Source organism: Palaemon carinicauda, chromosome 20 (assembly GCF_036898095.1).
Source record: "Palaemon carinicauda isolate YSFRI2023 chromosome 20, ASM3689809v2, whole genome shotgun sequence".
Classification (NCBI taxonomy): Eukaryota; Metazoa; Arthropoda; class Malacostraca; order Decapoda; family Palaemonidae; genus Palaemon; species Palaemon carinicauda.
In genome coordinates, this window is record NC_090744.1 from 31,573,080 (window position 1) to 31,597,427 (window position 24,348).

General features: G+C 37.4%; 2 protein-coding genes across 10 annotated transcripts in view; both read right to left on the bottom strand.

The window, feature by feature from the left end:
• Positions 1-24,348, bottom strand: part of LOC137660260 (uncharacterized) — a 284,924-nt gene that overhangs the window by 103,419 nt on the left and 157,157 nt on the right. The gene's annotated exons all lie outside the window — the stretch shown is intronic.
• LOC137660258 (protein transport protein Sec31A-like) overlaps positions 6,908-24,348 on the bottom strand; it is an 83,538-nt gene continuing 66,097 nt past the window's right edge. For 8 of the 9 annotated variants that reach the window (XM_068395006.1, XM_068395004.1, XM_068395003.1 and 5 more), the window contains 4 exons: positions 22,569-22,637; positions 14,670-14,780; positions 7,652-7,828; positions 6,908-7,033 (listed from right to left, as the gene is read on the bottom strand). In XM_068395006.1, coding sequence (XP_068251107.1) covers positions 6,923-7,033; positions 7,652-7,828; positions 14,670-14,780; positions 22,569-22,637 — 468 coding nt within the window. In that variant the 3' untranslated portion in view covers positions 6,908-6,922. The remainder of the gene's footprint in view (positions 7,034-7,651; positions 7,829-14,669; positions 14,781-22,568; positions 22,638-24,348) is intronic. The other variant, XM_068395007.1, reaches the window with a different exon arrangement.

The following is a 24,348-nucleotide window of genomic DNA, read 5'->3' on the forward strand; positions in this document are numbered from 1 at the left end:
GCATATACTGCATTACCTTACTTACGTGATTTCGCTTTTAATTCATTAATTATTTTTATGTATTTGTGCATTGATATTATATTTATTGCTTTACTCCGTTATGATCATATTTTTGGGATTTTCATGTCATGTTGAGGGGATCTCCAGTTGGTAGCCCTGTCTACCACTACGCACTGGCGATTCCCCGGTACCATACCCCCCCCCACAGGTTGGGGAGGCTATTCCATCCCCCCCCCTCCAGTGTACACCCTTCCTCTCACTCGATGGTTGTTGGTTATGACATACGGGTCAAGTATGCTTGTTCCTCAGTCTTCCCTCAACGTTCCGACATATTGAGGACTGAGTGTACCAACGGGGTGTGACTTAGTCTCATTCATTCATACCGGGCGGTTTCGTCTCCCCCCCTCCCGTCGCCCCGATTGGCCATCGGTCGGGGAGGGGGAGGGCGGGGACCACCGGGGACTATCACACGTGATTAGTCGGTGTAACTGCACCTTGGTGTAACCTTGCTTTTAGCTACGGTTGTTAGAATGAGCACTTATATTAGGAGTGTCCCCACCTACGGTACCTCCTGCTATTATCGCCCGTATAGGACTTATTAATATCCCATATCATTATATTATATTCTACATGAATCATTACCTTCGTCCCGGTACCTCCGGTAGGGTAGTGGGGGTTCCATTGGCTCCCCCCGCGCTCTCCCGTTGTACCCTCCCGTCATCAGACATCGGAGCCGCCGGGCTCTTAACTACAAGATCTGTTGACACTGACACAGTTTTGATTAATATCCTCCCTCCGGGAGCCCTATTCATTACAGACATTAGTTTCAGATCATAATTGGCAAAGAAGCCCTACGTCCTCTCAGAAGATTATTGTAATCTTATCTACCCGAACGCAAAATCTTCGGCAGCAGTGCCTAGGCAAGTGGCGGCCCCTATAATTGCCGACATTGCGGAAACCGTAGAACTCAATCTCGTTCAGGATACAGACATCGCTGACGACCCGGACCCCATTGAAGACAATGTTGCGGCTCTGAACTTAGACATAGAGCCCATGGTTTTAGACAAATCAGAAACAGGTAAGGTGGTAAGTGAGGCAGGTGGGTCTGGCGCTAAGACCTCTCTTCTTAGCCCCTCTTTTTCTTCAACTTCTAATAATTCTTCCTTTCTAGGTTTTGAAGGGAACCGCGAATCCTCCCCGAGATCGCACTCGGTTCCTCCCAAGGTCAAATCTCAGAAGAGACCTTTAGTGAGGACTCGTAAGAATCCTACACTACCTAGATCATCGAAGCCCAAGAAGGCTCCCCTCCCCGGAGCTCCTAGTGGCTCGACTAGCACTGCCCCTATGTCTCAGGACCCGGGAGTGCAGTCATCCCCCTTAATTACCACGACCAACTTCGACCCGGTGGCCCTCACCAATATGATGACGAGGGTCGTTACAGAGCAGATTAGCTCTATACTTTCTGCCGTCACCAGAAGACTAGATACCCTGGAAGGAGGACTGCCTCAACAACAGCAGTTCCTCATCCCGGACGCCTCAAAACTTCCACCTTTCACGAAGAACAACCCGTGGAAAATGGCGCTCCACTGTCCTTTCACGGACGGAATGTTGACCATCGAGGGTTTTGGGACCCGGCCCATTGAAGATTTTGAGTTCTTCCCTCCCGGCCTTCAATTTCCTTTCCCCGGCTTCGCCCGGCTTACGGAAGAGGCTCTTGTCCGGCTAGATAAGGTCCCTAAAGAGACCGTTATCTTTCCGAAGGAACAGGCTCAGTCTGTTTGGGTTAGAACCTTAAACGAGTGGGGTTGTACAAACACCATGCTGACCCCCCACAAGAGTACTTACACCATGTTTCTTGTGGACGAACAGACCCCCACTCCTTGCGTCACCAAAATGGTTGAATTAGCCCTTCAGGCAGTGGCCGAAGATAAACCTTTGCCACAACTCCGGGAGACAGATCCTACATCTCTGCTGCTCCCATCAGATAATGAATGTTGGCTTAACATTCAATCGACATTCACTTCTGGTAAGCTATCCGCTGACTGTGCATCGACGCAATTCAGTGAACGCCTCCCAAGACTACCTGAAACCTTAATCCGACTCGAGTTCGAGTCCCGGTCTAGGTTTAGCCGGAGCCTCAACGTCTCGACTATGGTGGAGATGTTTTCTCTTACCTATGACGAGGAACACTCCTTTAAAGTTATGACTAAAGCCACCCTGCAATCTTTGTTAGCAGATTGCTACGACTTCTTGGTGGCCAAAAGACGTTGCCGTAGGCATGTCTTATCTGAAGCTACTATCCGCCATGAGCCAAATAAGCTCATTAAAGCCTCTGCTTGGGGTCCGGACCTATTCCCGGAGGACATGGTCAACTCGGTATTGAGCGAAGCTGCCAGAGTGAACCAGAGCCTCAAAGTCCGTTGGGGTCTCACTCCCAACCGGAAGTTCGAACAATCGAGCATTCACTCCCGGGGCAGAAAGAGGCTACGCCCTTATAGCTCTACTCAATTCCGCCAACCTCTTCAAGTAGTCCAGTCGGTCCCGGTCTCTCAGGGCATCCAACCCTCTACCTCCAAGTCTCAGCCCCAAGTGAAGTATGTCCTCGTCCCTGAAAGCCAAGTGGCCTCGAACTCGTTTACCTCTCCTGTTTATAACCCGGTCTATGAGTCCCGGGTTTCCTCCCAAGGATACCAACGGGGCAAGGGCCCCGGTTCGAGAGGTTCTTTTCAGAACAGAAGCAAAGGGAGATATTTCTCCCGTGGAAAAGGGTCACGTGGTGGCCGAGGCGGTGAAACCTCCAACTACTGACGATCTTCAGGTAGGAGGGAGACTTTGTGTGTTCCGGAGTCGCTGGAGGTTCAGTCCTTGGGCCTTCAGCATAATCTCCAAGGGCCTGGGGTGGAGTTGGATAGAAGGGACTCCTCCACCGAACAAATTCCATCAACCCTCGACACCGGACCTACTTCTGTTTACCCAAGATCTTCTTCGCAAGAACGCGATCAAGGAAACGAAATATCTGAAGTTTCAAGGTCGCTTATTCAGCGTTCCGAAGAAAGACTCCGACAGCCGGAGGGTCATCCTCGATCTGTCCCGACTAAACTTGTCCATTCAATGCGACAGGTTTCACATGCTTACCGTCTCGCAGGTGCGAACCTTGCTTCCCCGTGGGGCCGTCACCACCTCCATCGATCTTACCGATGCTTACTATCACGTTCCAATAGCGAGACACTTCCGCCCATTCCTAGGATTCAGACTGGACGACAAGGCTTACACGTTCAAAGTGATGCCTTTCGGGCTCAACATCGCGCCCAGAATCTTCACGAAACTGACGGAATCTGTCATTCAGGAACTCCGATCCCACGGAATCCAAGTCGTCGCATACCTGGACGATTGGCTAATCTGGTCAGACAACGTCGAGGATTGTCTCAAGGCAACAAACAAGGTGATCCAATATCTTCAGTTTCTGGGATTCCAAATAAACTTCGGAAAGTCTCGTCTGACACCAGAGACCAGATTTCAGTGGCTGGGATTACGGTGGGACCTACGTTCTCACACTATGTCTCCCCAGGTCCAAGAGGATAGAGATTGCGAAAAATACCAAACGCTTTCTCGGGGAAAAGATAACTTCCAGAAGGAACCAGGAGAAGATTCTAAGGTCCCTACAATTCGCTTCAGTGACAGACCTCCTTCTGAAAGCGAAACTGAAAGACATCAACCGAGTTTGGCGCTCCAGAGCGAACAACAAACGTCGAGACAAGAAGACACGCCTTCCTCCCATTCTTCGGAAGAGGCTTCTCCCATGGACAACCGCCAAGAGCCTATCAAAGTCGGTTCCGTTGCAGTACCCCCCTCCAAGGATAGTCATCCACACCGATGCCTCCCTATCAGGTTGGGGAGGCTACTCCCAACACAGGAAGGTTCAGGGCCTTTGGTCCACAATGTTCCAACAATTTCACATAAACGTCCTGGAGGCCATGGCTGTCTTACTAACCTTGAAACGTCTTTCCCCGGCCAAGAAACAACATCTGAGGATAGTCCTCGACAACGAAGTCATAGTCCGTTGTCTAAACAGAGGGGGCTCCAAGTCAGGTCCCATCAATCACCTGATGGTGGCAATCTTCTCCTTGGCGGCCTCAAACCAATGGCACCTATCCGCCGTCCATCTGGCTGGAGTTCGGAACGTTGTGGCAGACGCACTCTCCAGGACGGTACCGTTGGAGTCAGAATGGTCACTAGATCGCAAATCCTTTCAATGGATCCTCTCCCAAGTGACGGATCTCCAGGTAGACCTCTTCGCGACGGAATCCAACCACAAGCTGAAATGTTATGTGGCCCCAACCTGGACCCTCGGGCTTACGCCACGGATGCCATGTCTCTCGACTGGAACACCTGGGAAAGGATTTACCTTTTCCCACCGGTGAACCTACTGATGAAAGTGCTGGACAAACTTCGAACCTTCAAAGGTCAAGTAGCCCTGGTGGCCCCCAATTGGCCCAAGAGCAATTGGTTTCCTCTTTTACTGGAGCTGAATCTCCACCCTCACCAGATTCCCAACCCGACTTTGACCCAGATAGTACAAACGTGCACTGTGTTCGCTTCCTCAAACATTCAGAACACCCTAACTTTATGGACTTCATGAAGTTTGCGGCACACAAAGGGGCTAACATAGACCTCCAGAATACTTTATTCTTAGAATCTGACAAGAGAGACTCCACTCTTCGTCAATATGACTCAGCGGTCAAAAAACTAGCAAAGTTTTTGAAGGATTCTAATACTGACTTTATGACACTAAACCTAACGGTAACCTTTTTTAGAACCTTGTTTGAGTCGGGCTTAGCAGCTAACACTATTACTACCATCAAGTCTGCCTTGAAGAAGATTTTTCTAATCGGCTTTAATATAGATCTAACAGATTCATTGCTAGCTTCGATCCCAAGAGCCTGTGCCAGACTGAGACCATCTTCTCGTCCTAGCTCGATTTCCTGGTTTCTCAATAATGTTCTTAAACTAGCGTCAGAAACCGTCAACGATTCATGTGAGTATATCCCTCAACTCAGAAAAACTCTCTTTCTCGTGAGTTTAGCATCTGGCTCCAGGATTTCGGAATTAGCTGCCTTATCAAGGGACCCAGGCCACATGGAGTTCCTTCCGTCAGGAGAGGTCCTCCTCTCCCCAGACAAGGTCTTCTTGGCCAAAAATGAAGACCCTCAGAATATATGGTCCTCCTGGAAAATTATCCCTCTCCCTCAGGATCCTTCCCTATGCCCGGTTACCACTCTAAAGTCCTTTCTATCAAGGACTTCCTATAAGACCTCGGGACCCTTGTTCATCAGGGAGTGGGGAGGGACTATAACTTTGAAAGGGATCAGACAACAGATCTTGTATTTCATTAAACAGGCCAATCCAGAGTCTTTTCCTCACGTCCACGACATTCGGGCGGTAGCGACCTCAATAAATTTTTTCCATCATATGAACTTTACAGATCTCTCTAAATATACCGGATGGAAATTCCCCTCAGTGTTCAAGCGGCACTATCTTAAACAATTAGAGGCCCTTCAACTCGCTACCGTAGCCGCAGGGAGCGTGGTATCCCCCGGACAAATTCCTTCTAACTAATTCCTGAATCCGATATCTTCCACCTTCTTCCTCTTACCTGCCTCACTTTCAGTTCCTACCTGAGTTCGGTTTGTTATATCACACCCATGGGTGTTCCCATTTCGTAACATTGCTATTTTATTATCATTGTTCAATTTACTTTTACCATACGAACTGTATTTCTTTAGTGTCCAAGTTTATATAATTTGTTTCAGTGTTTGACCTTAATTGGTTTTATTTCAAGTTTAATGTTCATTTGTCTTCCCTTCCTGGGATATTATACCTTATCAGGCTGATGTTATTAAAGACGACCGTCTTCTACGTTAACTTTTGATTAAACCACTGTTTGTTATGTTGATTTTAATTCGTTCCCTTATAGTTAATGAAGTTTGGGTTCGTTTTCTCTGGTACTATTTCACTGGGCGGCACAGGGATTGAGCCCAGAAAAGGGATTTTGACGAAGGAAAAATCTATTTCTGGGCGAGAGACCTGTGCCGCCCAGTGAACCCACCCTAGTTGCTCCCCCCCTGATCAGACCCCAAACTTAAGGGTGCTGTAAGGAGTGATGGGCAAGCGTGGGTAGAGTTAGTAGTACTGGTCTGCGAGGCAGGGGAGGTTGAACTGCACCTCACTATTGAGGGATTTCGAAGAGGAGAAGTCTAAATGGTACGAGACCTCTGGTATTTCGCCCCAGTCTATACCGACACCATTAGGTGAGCGAGCTAGTTCAACCTAGCATTCCTATACATTTTTTCTCTGGTAATATTAGCAGTTATATTCCTTTGAAATGGTGCTTTAGGAGCATTTCACTGGGCGGCACAGGTCTCTCGCCCAGAAATAGATTTTTCCTTCGTCAAAATCCCTTATTTGTAATACAATCTTTCCATTGTACTCAAGCTAAGAATCATTGCAGCTCTACTTTAAATTGTGGAACCAACAGGCTGGGAATCTTTAGATATTATAAAGGAAATGTGGTTTATTCATAGTTCTCCAATCTGCAGAGAAAGGTCAAGATCGTGTGAAGTTAATACCAGACAATTCATATATGTATAACTGATATAAAAATGCTGTAATTGGAGACATATGTTCTATAATAAACTGCTTGTCCATCTAAGATGGCGACCCATTTTCCTTTGTGGTAGTTTCCTTCAAAACTTCTAAGAACTATAATTGTCAACTATTACCAAGTCATTAATTTTCTCCATTTAACCTCAGTAGTTGAGTAACATTTCTAATTAATAAATTAATCATTCTAGATGAATTTTAATCTAAACTATAATAAAAAATGCTACATCACTAACTCCTAGAAAAAAAAAAAAAATATAAATCAATAATTACATATAAAAACATTACATGAGCATCTTACCTGTCCAGCACGAAGCTTGTCATATAGGGCTTCGAATTTGGGGACCAGTCCTTCTAAGCGAGACCTTATTTGCTGCAAAGACAAGATGATAAGCCCATGACTATTATGTATCTTTAAAAAAAGGTTTAAGTGCCACAAATTGGTAACTGAGGAGATATGCCGGTAGTTCTATTATAATAAATAAATGAGTTCAATGGGTGTCTAGACTCAAAATCTATCAAAAACTACAAATCAACAAAATCTAAAGTGGAATTCCATTAAAAAACTATCACGTCTGATCTTTTTTTAAGCATTTTAAAATGATCTAAGAAGATCGATGAAACTTGTTTTCACCACATAACCACTTGGTTACAGACTTGTAAAAATAATGTTATTACTCAAGACAGTGATAAGTGCCACAAACAAAAGTTACTGCATTTACATGTGAACAGGCCCATTCAGGAGACATTTGGCTTACAACATTAAATATAACCTATTACCACAAAAAGTAAAAACTTGCAAACCTATTCATGTTTATTTACCAAATACAAAATTGAAAGTGAAAATTTGCTTCTAGTGAACCTACCAGAATGTGCAGTCAATTTATGCACTATGTTTGGCATGATGATTTGACTATAGAAAAGAATGAGTACGACCGATTGCACTCGGTGCAAGAGTAAACTAACATAATTTACACTATTTTAAACTTGCCTGATTCTGTGCCACTCCACAGCATCGATTTCTAAGGTCATTCAAAACATCTTGAATAACCTGATGTTCCGGGGGCAGGGGACCTTTGCTAGCTGGCTCAGGTGCAACTGGGGCTGCTGTTGGGGCAACTGCGCCCGCTACTGGACCTGTGGCCTCAGTGCCATATGGAGCAAATCCCTGTAAATTGTATAAAAATGTAGTTTGCATTTTGTTTACAGTGCCATCTTCCATAAACATGTCTAGGAGCTATTTGGGAATCAAAACTTCTCCTTGTGTTAAACATTTTTACAAATGTCAACATTACCACCACCAAAATCAGATTTGCAAAAGTGACTGCTGGAACAATAATTGAATACCAAGAGAACAATGGAGTTAACTTCGAATAGAAAATGAACACTGGACCAAGAACCAAATGCTGAGTGAATACTGGGGTAAGATTTAGATGATGAACAAAACCTAGTGCAAAAATTAAATTGGCAGTGAAATCTAATGCAAGATTTATACGAGTGAATACTAGATCTAGATTTAAATGGGGAGTGACCACTGGAGTAAGATTTAAATTAGGAGTGACCTCTGGAGCAAGATTTAAATTAGGAGTGAACACGAGCAAGATTTAAAGAGAGAGAGAGAGAGCACTAAAGCAAGATTTAAAAGGAGAGTGAACAATGGGGCAAGATTTAAATGAAGACAGCATTACAGGAATTGTTAAATGAGTAAATATTGAAGCAATTTGAATGCAGAAATAGCATTAAAGCAAGATTTTGATGAGATATGAACACTAAAACAAGATTTGAATGAGGAATGAACACCACAGTAAGATTTAAATGAGGAGTGAAGACAGGAAGATTTGATTGAATGAAGAACTGGAACAAGATTTTATTTAGGAATGAATAACGGGGGCAATATTTGAATGAGTGAACACAAGGGGGCAAGATTTAGTTTAGATGGTGAGTGAACTCAGGAGCAAGATTTGAATGAGTGAAGACTATTGCAAGATTTGAATGAGTGAAGACTATTACAAAATTTGAATGAGTGAAGACTATTACAAAATTTGAATGAGTGAAGACTAGAGCAAGATTTGAATGATGACTAACCATTGGGGAAAGCCTTGAATGAGGAGTAAGCATTGGACATTGATTGAATGAGGATTTAACAGTGAGTGAATACTAAAGCAACACATGAATATAGTCAATTATTAGAATAGATTCAGCATTGGAGCAAGATCTGAAAGTGTAAATATTAGAACATTTGAAGAACATTAGAACAAGATCTAAAAGAGTGAATATTAGAAAATTTGAAAGAGAAGTGAACATTGGAACCCTGTCTGAGAGTAAACAGACCATTTGAAAATAGTGAACATTGGAGTAAGATATCAAAGTTTGAATATTAGAACACATGAAGGAGCAAGACCTGAAAGTGGAGTGAACATTCGAACAAGATCTAAAAGAGTAAATAATGTTATCTTAATGATGAAATTTATTTCTATACTCACCCAATTTTCATAGCACTTCTCTGTTGAAGCTCGGTTTATATTTACGTTTACACAAGAAACTAAAAAATGTCCAGTTTTTTTCCTTCAAAGTATTGAGACAATCTAACAACTAATTTCAATGACCATTTCTTGGCTACATCATTCCGCCATTTGCCTTTCAATCTCAAAGTTGATACTAATCCCTCTCCTCTTGATGCCACAAGATAGTGGTGAGACAGTAGCAATATATATGAACATCATGCAAGTATAGGAATATATCATCTTATCATAAAAATGCTGTTTATTAAGAATCTACACTGATATTCATATTGCTGATCCCCATATTCTGATGGAGGTGGATGACCAATGAAAAAAAAAAGATAAGACCCGATGACTCTGGCGTCATCCAATTATGTAACCCTTAGTGCTATATACACAATTTTGTCAGCTTTCTATTGCAATTCTCAATTACTATCTTTATTCCTTTGTTAGTGGAATGAATCGATGGGACATTAGAAGTTCAAACTTGATGCATATGGTTTTATGTTGAATAGGTTGACACGTCTCTTTTCATAGTTTGTATATGACAGATCTATTTCAACGTTGCTACTGATCTTAGAACGATCTTATTTTATCTATTACTTCTCATACAAAGCTTATTTCCTTAGTTTCTTTCCCCACTGAGCTATTTTTCCAGTTGGAGCCCTAGGGTAGCATTTTGCTTTTCTAACTAGGTTTGTAGGCTGTAGCCATCTTGGTTAACACTTCTCTTGAGGGCGAACCTCTAAGGCCCAAAAGTTCCCAAACGACATCCAAACTCTCTTGAAAAGACGGCTTTTGGGAGGCTGAAGGCTGCGAGGCCACCGTAGCTCTTCCTGTCGAAGGGAAACCGACCATTCCCTTGGGCGAACCGAGGTTAACAGAAGGAATGGAAGAGCTAAAAGCCGATGATACCCTTGACGATGACCCGGAAACCCTACTTCCCTTCGAGAGCAGTAATTCTTGGACTTCCTTTCTTCTTCATTGACACCAGAGTCCATTGCCAGTCAAGCCACACAACACATTCTGGACATGTGTACTCACAAACACACGCTTGATCAAGACATGAAGTGCACAAAGATTGAGGATCATCTCCACGTGTGAGAGAAAAGCCCAAAAAGGACTTATCACAAATACCTGGACGACGACGTTTCACACGCTTGGGCTCCACGCTGAAATGAAAGCAAGTAACACAATCACAAACACAATGTGAAAAGGAAACGCTGAGCACAACACAAAGGAAACGCTGGTCAGATACAGGATAAAAGACACACGACCTCTCAGGTACACCAGATTCGTACTGGCGATTATGCCTGGCCTTGACCAGGACAGGGGGAGTGGGGGGAGAGCTAGGGAAGCTCAACAGAAAATTCTGGCCGGTACGCAGGTTAACGCCACAGAACTCCTTAGGAAGTTCCGAGTATATCGCAACGGAATAAATCTATTTTTTGGGGAGAATCCTTGTAAGGTTTTCAATTCCCCATAGCTGCAGGTTCTGAGTAGGTAGGTAAGATCCTAGGAAAATAGTTATGGTGTTCAAGCAATCACCCACGCTACTCTATTTTAACTTCCAACGGAGACACAAAGATGCTGAACTTATGACGATTTTATTCTTACAAGTTCAGAGCAATTACAAATATTGGTAGGGGCAGTAGAAGGTTGCAAAATACATGAAAACTTGTTAAAAGTCAACAACTGCAATAAGAGTAATCAATTTACAAGAGTGACACTCTTGGAGTTACTTCCGTGAGCTCTTGACTCCAACTGACTTCCTAATCTACAGCTCAAACTTCTAACATATTTTTTTCTTTACAACAGTTTACATTTATAAAATCATACTCTCAGAATTAATTTCATGAAATGTAATCATACAATATAAAAAAAAATTACAAAATAAAAAATTTCCTTTTCCACTAACACTTACATAATTTTATTTGTAATTTTAACTGAAACTATGAATTCTCTACAATCCAGGGGAACACGAGGGGTCATCCAAAGACGGTAACATAGGCACTTGAATTGGTAAAGATTTGACCCGTTGAAGAAACGAAGGTATTTCCTCAAATTGAGATGAACATGAATTTGAAAAGATTCATCTGAGTGGTCTATTGAAAACATCGCTCTTTTTTTTTTTCTTTACCATCCCCAGAACTGTTGAGGGCACTTGCAACAAAAAAAATTTCTGAGAACTGAAAACCTATAAAGGGACCAAAAAATCTATAGCTGAACTACAACCACATGAAGCTTTGGGCACTAGGAATAACCTGTCGTAAAACCCCGGACCAAGGTTTAATACCTATAGCACATATTACTCTAGGTTTAAAATTTCATGTTGCAAAATCTGAGTCATTACTGTATTTGTAAGATAGCTCTCATAAAGAACTGGCTCCTTGGACAAGGCAGAATTTTACAATAGGTTGGTAGAATCTAGTAACCTTTTTTTACTGCAGCTAGAACCCATGGACCAGGATGAAAGTTTTCCCAAATGTGATATAAATATGAGTTTTCCTACGACTGAAATTTTCCTGGAAGAACCGTCATACTGATCTGTGATAAGATCTTCAAGTCCAGTTGACAATTTTTCTCGAACGTCTACTAAGAGAGGCATCCTGATTATCACCGGCATGAAAGGAACTCCTTAGCAACAAATCTAAGAAGGTTAAAGCTGCTGGTTTAAAGGCAGAAACTTGAGTATTCCTAGAAAATGACTTCAAAGCATGTTTGAGTTCTGGTATCCACCTGAGCATTTAATCACTTTTCCTATATCTAACCTATTAATCACTTAATTCTAATAGCCAGGCCTTCTCCATCATGAAGCTCAATACTACACAGTATTCTAGAAGTTTTATTCCAGCTGTGACCAAGTTGTGGAATGATCTTCCTAATCGGGTAGTTGAATCAGTAGAACTTCAAAAGTTCAAAGTTGCAGCAAATTTTTTTATATTGACCAGGCTGACATGAGTTTTTATAGTTTATATTTGACACATCTGTTCTGACGTTAATAGTTTATATATGACATATCTGTTTTGACATTGTTACTGTTTTTAGAATGATTTATTGCTTATTTGTTCTCATCATTTATTTATTTCCTTATTTCCTTTCCTCACTGGACTATTTTTCCCTATTGGAGCCCTTGGGCTTATAGCATCTTGCTTTTCCAACTAGGGTTGTGCCTTGGCTAGTAATAATAATAATATACATCTAACCTACAAGAACCAAAGCCACAAAAGGGGAAGAAATTATTTAGCAGTTTTGCATCTCAGAGACAGTACCCAACAATGAGACAAACATCTTTTCTCTTTTCTTAATCACAAAACACACACAAGCTGATACAGCCTTGGAAGCCTCCCACTGATAAAATTTTATCTACAGATCAAATAGCCTATTTCAAAATTAAATTCAAATCCTGAGGTTCTGCAAACTTCCCTTTTACAACACTAGAAATAACACACATTACAGAATATGCAAACGAAAGTACTTCAACAACACTTAATACTTCATTGCCAACAAACAGCATGATTTTAGTAAAGCAGCTTGAAAACTATGTTTAAAAATTTTTGTTCGTTAGAAGTACTGTAATGGTCTCTGGGCAAAGTGGGCAGGATATTAAATAAAAACCTAGAATAAGATTAGGTAACTGAAGTGAAAATATCCAAAGTAAAGCAAGCTTAAAGACTGAATGAGAACCAGTTATCTGTTTTTTTTTTTTTTTTGATGATATACAGTGAAACAAAAGACCTGAGGGGTATAAATAATCTTGGAAGTAGCTTGGAGGAAAAACCAGCTTCAAAACTTACTTTAAGCAACTTATTAGGGTATTTTAGCAATAAGGATATGTAAGGTTTATTAGGGAGAATTTCATCACATTAGGGATGTTCCTCAGTGTTATTTCATCCTATTCCTGTATAGAAGAGTGAATCAAGTCATTATTTATAAGCTTTCCCATTTGTTTACAAATGGTACAGGAACTGCTGTGTATATGTTGTTGTCTTGTTTCAGCAGTAGTAGTACTATTTTTTAATTTTACTCCACTAAGATTAACCACCAATGAGCTAGTGGCAGAGCTTGCAAGGAAATAAAAAGCACTGCCATCCGAAACATGAGACGACCGATCAACTTTAGCTGAAACTTCACAGCAAAATTAAGAGCTAACAGAATCGTACTCTATGCCACAATATCCACCCCTGAACCAGTGTCGCCGACTTTAGTTATCATAAATACAAATAAGTTATATAATATATATAAAACATTATATGAATAAGTTGGCAACACTAAATCAAGAAACAGCGAGTAGAGGGATATTAGGATCCAGAATAACAATTTGGATGTCTGCTTCGCACTCTAGTTGTCTAAAAGAGCAACTAAGATAGGGTAATGCAAAGTTTTAGCAGTAGAAGAACCTAAAGTAAATTAAAAAATTGAGGTTCTGTGAAAGAATTTCAACTCTGTAAGGTACAGTGAACATTCAGAACCCTTACTGAATAGAACACCAATAACACTAAACCTGATTAGAAATGTCAAGATTGGGGTTAGCAACCAGACCGGTAAAATCAGAATAACACTAAGAAAACTCACTAGACATCTCAGACTTGACATAGGATGCTAATAAGTTCAGAGATTTTGAAGCTCATCTCTATCAAAACTTGCCTGGTTAAATGCTCTATTAAAGAATGATGCTGGTAGGTCATTATCCTTGCTTTAAACAACTAGCCTAGTTTTCACTTGATTTCCCCCTGAACAAAAAGCAAGTTTCCTTTTGGGCTTTAACCTTGAAAAATGCTTTTCTGTGACAGGAACAGAGAGGAATTTGCACTCCTAACAACACTTAATTAAATTCCAGCGCTATAATAGATAAATCCAAAGGAAGATATCTCAAAATGCACAAAAATATATCATAATCCGGAGCTGGAGAAAGGGGTTTGTTAAATCGATGCAAAAAACAGCCCTTGACACACTACTACTTCATTGATAGCGTCTCATTACTTTACTGAAAGGAAAGACGAGATTTCAGTAAAGATGGGAACATTTTTAAAAATCTATGATTTTTGTCGATAAACCGAGCGTCTAGAGAAGATGCAATATGAACATCAGGGGAGATTCATAGAAACAATCGGAGTACTACTTTATATTATCTTCATACATAAGCTCAATTCTCAAACATTCATATTGTTTAAAATAAAAAATGAATAGTTAAAGTCAAAAATATCTGATGGATATGGGAAATAGAATTTTTGCATACTACATTTTTTTTTCACCCCTATAATAAAGTGTTAGTATTTCTATTAATTATATTTCTTCACAAAATGCACAACCAATAAAAGGAAGATACGAGGGAAATCAAATATGTTGAATCTGCATGTCAAACATATGTTATGTGTATTGCAGATAAACATAAGGAATTGTAGGTTATTAGGGTAAATATAATAAGATTAGTTTAACTTGGGATACGTTTTATAAAACTATTTGTACAATATTCCCTATTTAGCCAATTCAAGATATCAAGCTTACCATGAACTGGGTTGGAGGTTCTGGAACAGCACCGCCGGGCACAGGACACATTATCGGCTCTGGTATTTTTGGCACCTCTGCTGCTGGCTGTTGTTGCTGCTGCTGTTTCGCCTGTTTCACAAGAAAATGGGTTACATGGACTAATACCGCATAAATTAATTATTAGAGAAAATCAACACAAATATTTGTATTTAAAGTGGAAATACATACTGTCCACAAAAATGTATGCACAGAAATCTGTAGAAAATTTCAAACACATCCATTCCACAATAACAGTAATTTGTACAAGTACCTATATTTGTATATATTCATTCTAGTATTAATAATCATAGATCTATTTCTAAGTTCTATTTCACAGTTCCTCATATGATCTTAAGTGGCTATGGAGAAAACAAGAAAATATGCGACACTTTTCACAATGTCACATAACTACACTGAATACTGAAGGGGACCAAACCAATACAATTTACTGGTAACCATCAAAAAAATAATTTCTGGTACAACCAAGGAACATAATGGTGGGTTACCCTCAAAACTGTACTTTTTGGAGTAGACTCAAGTTCAAAAGAAAAGACAACCCTTTAGGCTGATGTTTGACACAGTAAGCAAAATAATGACAAACGTGATCTTCCTCATTCCAGTTATCTGGACCTTGATGCTTATGGTGTAGACCTGAATGCTATTTTTTCTAGTTTCGTTATGTAATTATATATATATATATATTTTTCTAGCAAGAAGAGATTTTATTTACACTTGTTGGGAAATTGGTAATATAACTCCATTAGATAAATATGTTTGTGGTAGCTCTAGCTACACCGATTAATATTAAATTTCCATAACTCCCATATCTAGAAATTTTTCATTTCTATTGGGAAAATGCTTAAATTGGTATGCTAAAGGTAATCATCTGTTCCCCAGTTTGCAGTTTGGCATTTGCTAAGGCTTTGGAGCACATGTTGCCCTTCTTACATTTCCAATCCTGCACAGAAATCCCTTAATTGTGGTCATGATGGACTGAAGAAAGAAACTGTTAGTCTCGAAAATAACAATATGATAAAGAAATAAATACCGTAGCAAGAATGTTTTGCACTCTTCATAACAGCAAGCGAAGAAATGAATTGTACCAAATCATGAAGGCTACTAATCTGACAAATGAAGATTAGAAGGGAGAATAGGCAAATTAATTAAATAGAATGAGATCACCTGACAGAAAATCTGTGATTATAAATAACCTTGGTCTGATAAAGGAAAAAACAGAAATGGCACAATGTGTGTTTTATCCATATACCATAATAATACATTAGAACAGCTTTTCCCTTTTGTGGTTAGGACATGAAAGTTTTTCCACCCTCCTATGAGACTTCCAACATATCTTCCCAATATTTTCAAATCTACTCCTTTTCTGACAACAATCCATCCCTTCTCATCCTATGTCTAAACCATCTCATCTTTAAAATCTCTCCATATTATTCAAGCTGTCAGGCACCAAAAATATCACAGGCACATTTTCAAAAGCTCCTCCAATTACTTAGTAACATAACTTATGGTACACATTAATACACTCCTAATGAACCAATTGTGTCAACGATCACTCTACTAATAGTGTTTTCATGTGATATTAATTTGAGTAATTATTTCCATTCTATTCAAACTATTCTTCATATTGCACTTTGTATCCCTACTTCACACATCTGTGTATTCCTAAGTTAATGGAATGTTCAATTACTGTACAGTACTCTATCTGTCAAACTACTACCACAACACATTTTTCTCCACTTCCCTCTCTTCCTAATTTACTTTTCAAATACATTCTGGACATTGATAATCTATTATTCCCTGCATACAGTATTTCATAATCCTTAGCATCTCTTGTGATACCATCTGTTACAGCCGTTACAGTCAGAGTACTGTACTACAACACCAAGATTATCCAAACAACTTTCTCACAACAGCAACAAGAGTACTTCATACTTTTATTTTTTCAGTCACCATAAGCTTTGTGATTCTTACGACTATTTTCCCGCCTCTCCCCTTCAAGTTCCTCATTTTCTGCTATTAACACTTATGACCTCCAAATTGAATGAATAGTAAATAGTCTTACAAATACTATCAACAGGTAAATAACTTCAGAAAGGATAAAAGAAGAGAATCAAGTTTAAAGATGACAGTATAAAAATTGCCATGCTTAGTAATGTAGAAGACAAGCAATAAGAATATAAGTGGCAACAAACTGAAATAAAGTAATGGCTAAGATTATCAAAAGTCTGTCTGAAAGGGCAAGTGATTGGGAGTTTAAATTAACTGAAAATTAGCTTTAAAAGAGTGAGATTTATAATATAAAATATAGAAATAACAGGTTTGTTCCTATTGCATTTAACAACTGCTCAATAGATAAAATAATGTAAATAATTTCCTTTTTTCAAGCATTTCCATTGCTTACTTGCATAAGTCAAACATTGGGGACACTAAAGCTTGTTTAGTGTATTTCAAATATGGTCAAACAAGATATATGCAGTAATAGAAGAAAAGGATATCCAATACTTACAATTTTTTTTCTTTTTATATAATAAAACTCAACTAAATAAAGCAAGAAAATTGTGTGCATTAACAGGACATTTTACTAGAAAAATTTATTTAAGACCAAATACCACATGAAAAAAATAAGTCAAATATATTCCATTCCAAAAAGCATTTAACCCAAGCCTTTAAAAGTGAACATTCAACTTTATATACATAATGCACTTTATTAATTTTTTTTTTACAATAATCTACTTGCAACGAAGGGAAAAAAATTGATAAAACTCTACCTTGTAATTTAGGATTTTATCAAAGTTTAGTTATTCAGTTTCTAGTTAACATACTTAAATGCATAATCAATAAAAGCATTACCATTGGAGATATAACCTGTTCAGTACAGGCCTTTTGGACAAAGGATATTCAACTACCTACCTTCAATATGCTTAGACTATAATTTAGGCTATATTGATCCTATACCATTTATGAATTCTTTTACTTTATCAAATGAATAAAATAATAAAATTTACCAGTCCATAAAAATTGCAATATAAAATTTATAACCTGTTAAAAATAATTTACAGCAATGTTTTAGGACTTACGTTATGATTATTTATGTAGATAAAAAAAAATCTTTACTTTTTACCATAATATACAAAGTCTGTTTAATATTTGCAAATTAGTCGAAAGAATCCCATGAAGTGACATTTTGGGAATTTCAGTTACATAGCATCAAATACATTATTGGTTATATAACACCAAATACTGAACAGAACCTTAATAGAAAAGACAAAAGAGGCAAAAATATATTGCATAAAGGCTTGGAAATTCACACAGTATGTGTATATATATACTTTATATATATATATATATATATATATATATATATATATATATATATATATATATACTTTATATATATATATATATATATATATATATATATATATATATATATATATATATATATATATATATACTTTATATATATATATATATATATATATATATATATATATATATACTTTATATATATATATATATATATATATATATATATATATACTTTATATATATATATATATATATATATATATATATATAAGTATATATATATATATATATATATATATATATATATATATATATATAAAGTGTATATATATATATATATATATATATAAAGTGTATATATATATATATATATATATATATATATATATATATATATATATATATATAGATCTGTACGTATATATATATATAGTACTGTACGTATATATATATATATATATATATATATATATATATATATATATATATATATATATATATATATAGTACTGTACGTATATATATAATATATATATATAATTTTAAAACCCAACTTACTCTTTACTGTTAAATAATTCAATATGCTAGGCAGTATTTGTACTGATTTATAAATTTTAGGCCAGAGGCCAGGCATTGAGACTGGTGAGGTAATTTAGTGCCATCCTCCTAGATAATTGCCAATTCATATCAACTTAAAAGACATAAAAGCACAAAGTTATATTAACCAAAATACATATAGCACAGCATACTCATTTATATGACAGGGGAGAGCAAGTTGAGACCAATACTTGTTATACTTATGGGAATTTTAAAACCATTGTATAATGACTTTGTCTTCTCTATCCAGACTTATGTAGTTGACATCACCGGTATATGGCTGTGATTGCTTTCCTGTATCTAGTGATGTCAATACTATTTTCTATTTTATCTCTAAATTTTTACATAGTTATAAGCCAACAAGAAAATACAGCCATGGGAGGATCATCGAGGTGGTCAGCAATTATTTGAAAATTTCAATATTTGCTTTTGTCTGTTGCCTAAGATACCTGCAAATATTAAGGTCTAACTGTGCATCAGACCCTGCTGGAAAAGTTCAACTTAATGACAGTACATAAAAACTCGATAGGTTTCATCCATTAGACCAGATTTCAGAATGATGCTAAAGATATCTTGGACCTGGCACATACACCACACCATCCATTCCTTGAAAATCTTTCTGTGTGCAAGTATATATCTAATCCTTTTAATATAAACCTTAATAGCAAACTGATTTAAAATAAAGTGATGAAGTCAGTACATGTAATGTATGACATAAAAATGAACTGCAGCAGAACGAACATCTTATTGATAAGCTAATCTTACACCACGATGCCACTCCAAGATTCACTTAGCAAAGGTCACTATCCCTAAAAATCAATAATGAACGACCAGCTAGTCACTTGACAAGAATCTCATACAACTTGCCATCTGACATAGAAACATCATACCTAAGGATTGAGCATTTGTCAAAACTTGGCGTTTCCTTCGATTCCATGTTTTCTTTTCCATAGTACTAAAATGTGTATTGTTCAAATGGCTTCCTAAATATATATATACACAGATCATAGTATCATACTACTAGTTTCAAATCTTTAATAATACAGGTACCATTTTTGGACTGATTTACAAAAGCATGAATTTGGGACAGAAAGCCCAGAATTGTGACCTAAGAGGTCTTTGGTGCCAATGTGCAGCAGAAGGAAACCCTGCAGTTGCATTATGAAGGAAAAGTTAGGAAAATGGTCAGCATTATGGAAGACAGGACGCAAGAATGGAGGCTTTGCAATGCAGAACTCTTGATCGAAATTGCTGCCTAAAGCACTTCCAAGATCTATCCATCTATCTATATAACAAGGCACTTGCCCCAATTATGGGGGTAGCCGACATAAAAAAAGGGGGTGTTGGACCTTTCCTCTCTACGCTCCTCCCAGCCTGACGAGGGACTCAACCGAGTTCGGCTGGTACAGCTAGGGTGCCACAGCCCACCCTCCCCAGTTATCCACCACAGATGAAACTTCATAACGCTGAATCCCCTACTGTTGCTACCTAAGCCGTCATCCAAGGTGACTGGAGGAAGCAGCAGGGCCTACCGGAACTGCGTCACAATCGCTCGCCATTCATTCCTATTTCTACCACGCTCTCTTGCCTCTCTTACATCTATTCTCCTATCACCCAGAGCTTTCTTCACTCCATCCATCCAAGATCTATACCTTTTGAAAATAGTTTGTTGTGTGGTAATTTTCTTCCCAATAACGATAATTATGGTTTAGACAAATTTTGCAAAGTACCCTGCAAGGCCATCACTGAAAGGCTCAATTTTAAAGGGAAATTCCACTGGCGTCTTTACTGCTTACATGCCAGCAACTAGAGCATCTATATGATTTTCAAAATAAAGAACAGCCATATCAGTAATAAGGAAGCTAATATTTGAACATTTTAAAAATGCAATAATTACTTCCCTCAGCAATTCATGTTTTTGTAGTAAGTTCATAGTCATAAGAACATATATAAAATTAATCTATGGCAAACTTGAGTGTATTCAAAATAACAATCCCCAATAAATAAGCATTTGTACTTATAAGAAAATGAAAAGAAAATTGATGTTATACAAATCTTAAACTCAAAACTTCTAACCCAGCCTGCAAAACATCCAGTATGATAAAAAAAGTATATATGAAAACCTTTCAAAAACATTAATTAAATATGAAAAAGCCGAGAATATGCCTCAGGGAAATCTTGGGTCCTCTTAAAAATAATTGCAAGTAATAATCAATGCTATCTTAATGTTTCATCTTTCTCATACACAAGACCAACAATAAATAAGTATAGCACTAATCACTTCAAGTTATTTCTGGACTTCAAAGGTGTTTAAACATCAGAACTTGAAATGAAGGATTCATAAATAAAAGGCAAACTGACACACACAACAAAGGTTTCTCAAAGCAGAGGAATGGATAGCGCTGTAATTTGTCAAGTGAAAAGATCCTTCAACACCCTTGTTACAAACTGATTCATAATGCTCAGCTATATCCTATGGAGATGAATTATACAGGGGGTCTTTTCCTCAGTACAGAAATTCTTGAATATAAAAAAAACAGACAAGAGATAACAGTAACATAAAATTCCAACGAACATCCAGTATTAATAGTTTTATATGCCTTAGATGGGATTCTAACATATGTCCTTTGGGTCCCATATCCACTATCATAATCACCAATATCATTATCATTGTAAAGTACTGTACTTTTAAAATAACAAAAAGTCAAATTTCAATATTATACTCTCAGACTTCTCCCAAGAATTTTATTTTAACTGAAAGGTGAAAATCCAAGTAAAGCAAAATAAAAAAACTAGGTCTGAAAGAATATGCAGAGAAATAACAACAGGAGCCAAAAAGATTCTTGATAAGAGCCTATAGCATACGAGACATATCAAGTACTGTATAATAAATGATCACCCCAGAACATGAAGTGATTTTCAATTCCAAGTGAATCTTCAGGCATATATCATTCTTTAATACTGAAATAAAATGGTATGGGTATAAAAACAATACTGAAATCCAAATACTGACAAAACAAGACCACATATCACAAATTTTTTAACATCTAAAACAAAGTCCTTGAAATAAAATTCCCAAGCTAATAAATCTTTTCAAGAACAGGTACCATAAGTCAACAATATTACAGTACTGTATCGTAAGTCAACAATATCACAGCACTGTATCTACGTGAACTCTGCCAATCTGATACAATCGAAATTAAATGTTAGTTAAGACAGTGAATAAAGACTGCTTTTCTTTCCTTTTCAAAAGCGGCTACAAAGTTTATTAGAAAGCCAGTACAAAGCACTCAGGTGAGACTTCATAGGTATCTTTGCAAGAGTTCTTTGAAGGCCTAAATGACAAGAGCGTACTGAACAAATATTCAGGATAACTAAAAATACTGCATGCTACGTTTCATCTTAAATTTATACAACTAAAAAGCTAGATAGCTTCAGTCTTGAGTACAAAGCTTGTTAATGTCCTTGGTGATACTATTAAGCAACAGACATTCTTCACAGGTGGTACTTGTCCCTTGAATATCAAAAGTCAGATTAATCTATAACTGACATACATGGGCTACTCAAATTCATGCTCTAAAAGTGACTTTTCTATCATTCTCTTTCAATCTATTTAATGCCAATAAAGATCCACTTATTGGACTGCAAGTATTAGCTTTACATCATCTATCTGCACAACAGCATCTATTCCCAAGATTAAGCAACAGGTGTTACAATAATTCAAGTAAAACTCCAGTGAGAGACAAATAAAGAAGGAATTTCAGAATGTAGTTCTGAGATCTGTCAAAGAAAATACACTATACTATGAAATGGATTATCATACAAAACAGTTGGTGAAAAAATAAGCTTTCCCCAATCCCAAACACACAAGTCTCAAGAGCAGTTGGTGATGGCAGATAGCATGGCCCTTTGCAAAAGCTGACATGCCTCATGCTGCCCAATAAATAAACCAACCTGTTTTAGTTTCAGCAACCTCTTGTCACCCGAATGGCCTCCACCAAGCCTAATATCACCATCGAACTCCTGGTATTTCATAAAATCAAGCATTACTCCTCACGTCAAAAGCTCAAATGAGGCATCACGAGGATTAGGTCTATCAAATCTAACATAGGTTTAGGTCTACCCATCAGTGTCAACTACACTTGGCTTAATATAAAACTACAGAACTTGGAAGTAGATACCTAAAATATTTGTTCGACACAAAGGCAAAATTTTTTATGGCAACTTAATTTCAACCATAAGGAACTGGGGCCTTATGACTCAACATACTATAAAAATTATTATTCATTCTACAATAATACTATTACATGAATCCAAAAGTTCATCTATATGCCATGAAGAAGTGTGTCAATGAGAGTACATTGCAGTAAAAATTATCTAATACGGTACTGTACATAGGAAATACTGTAGATGTATACACTTTTAACAAAATGTCACTTACTATCCAAACTTAAAATGCTATCAGATATTATTATAAATATGAGGAAGCTTCCTTCACTTCTAATGCAAGGTTACCTGATTTTCTGACTTACAATGCTGTCCAACATGATTAAAAATAAGAAGTTTCATGACAATAAGACCAACTAAGAAAACCAAGAATAAATCAGAGCATCTTAACAATACAGTAGTATTATGATCCAATACTGATCCTTTTTTTGCCATAACTTTTTGAAACGTGACTTAATTTAATTTCAGCAAAATTACAGTACCATAAAATACAATAACTACTGGATTAATATATTTGAATCTTAAAGTATTCCTTGAAAATTTTGAAAAATTCATTGCCATGTGCAGTAAGGTCTGATTACAATTTAATTCTATAACTGAAAGAGTACAGTAATGGGTTTATGATGATCTAATATTGCAATACAAATCTGCTTATTTGCTAAGAGCAACTTTAATATTTATTCTAAAATTTTATCCGATCTAAATTTTTTCACAACTACACGCCACAACTTGAAATAAATGCTATCTTATTATTGCAATTCATTTGGCTTCCTAATCAAAGCTAGCTAAATGACATCTACCTTAAAATTCTAAAGTTTCCTATTTTCTTTCACTGCAATAGCCAGGACACTCTAGTGGATTATTGTGCTTATATGGAGGTGTATGACAATAAAAGCACTTGGACAAGCCATCTAGTAGCAGCCATTTCAGTTTACAAAGTCAAAACAGGTTTAACAGCCTTTTAATATCACTAGTCAGTTAAGAGGTAGGGGACATGAGATGAACCTCAGGTAAATATAGAAATAATTACAGTAATTATATACTGTAATTAAAATGACATTTATTTTTATGAATCTCACCTGAGGTTCATCTGGCTAACTTCCTCACATTAATGGAGGTGGGGTAGTGGGGGAAAGAGCGTATCAGTTTTAATACCCTATTTTAAATTCACCAATTAGCTGAAACTATCCTCTAATAAACATAAGCTTAAAAGTAACAACCAAAAGCTAGTAAGTCACTCAATACCTCACAATCCAGATTGAAAATTCTTAATACTATATATCCATGAGGGTCTAAGGATTGATACAAACTCAGAAGAATTTATTATAGGAATTACTTCCGCAAACACACTTTCAATACTTTGCACTAAAAGGATATAGCTACCATAACACCAAACAATCACCAACTATCATTAAGAAAATTAATCATAAACAATTACTTGATGTAAATTTAATAAGAATCTCCCCTCATACACCCTACCATCCTATTCAGCTACCCCCACACCTAA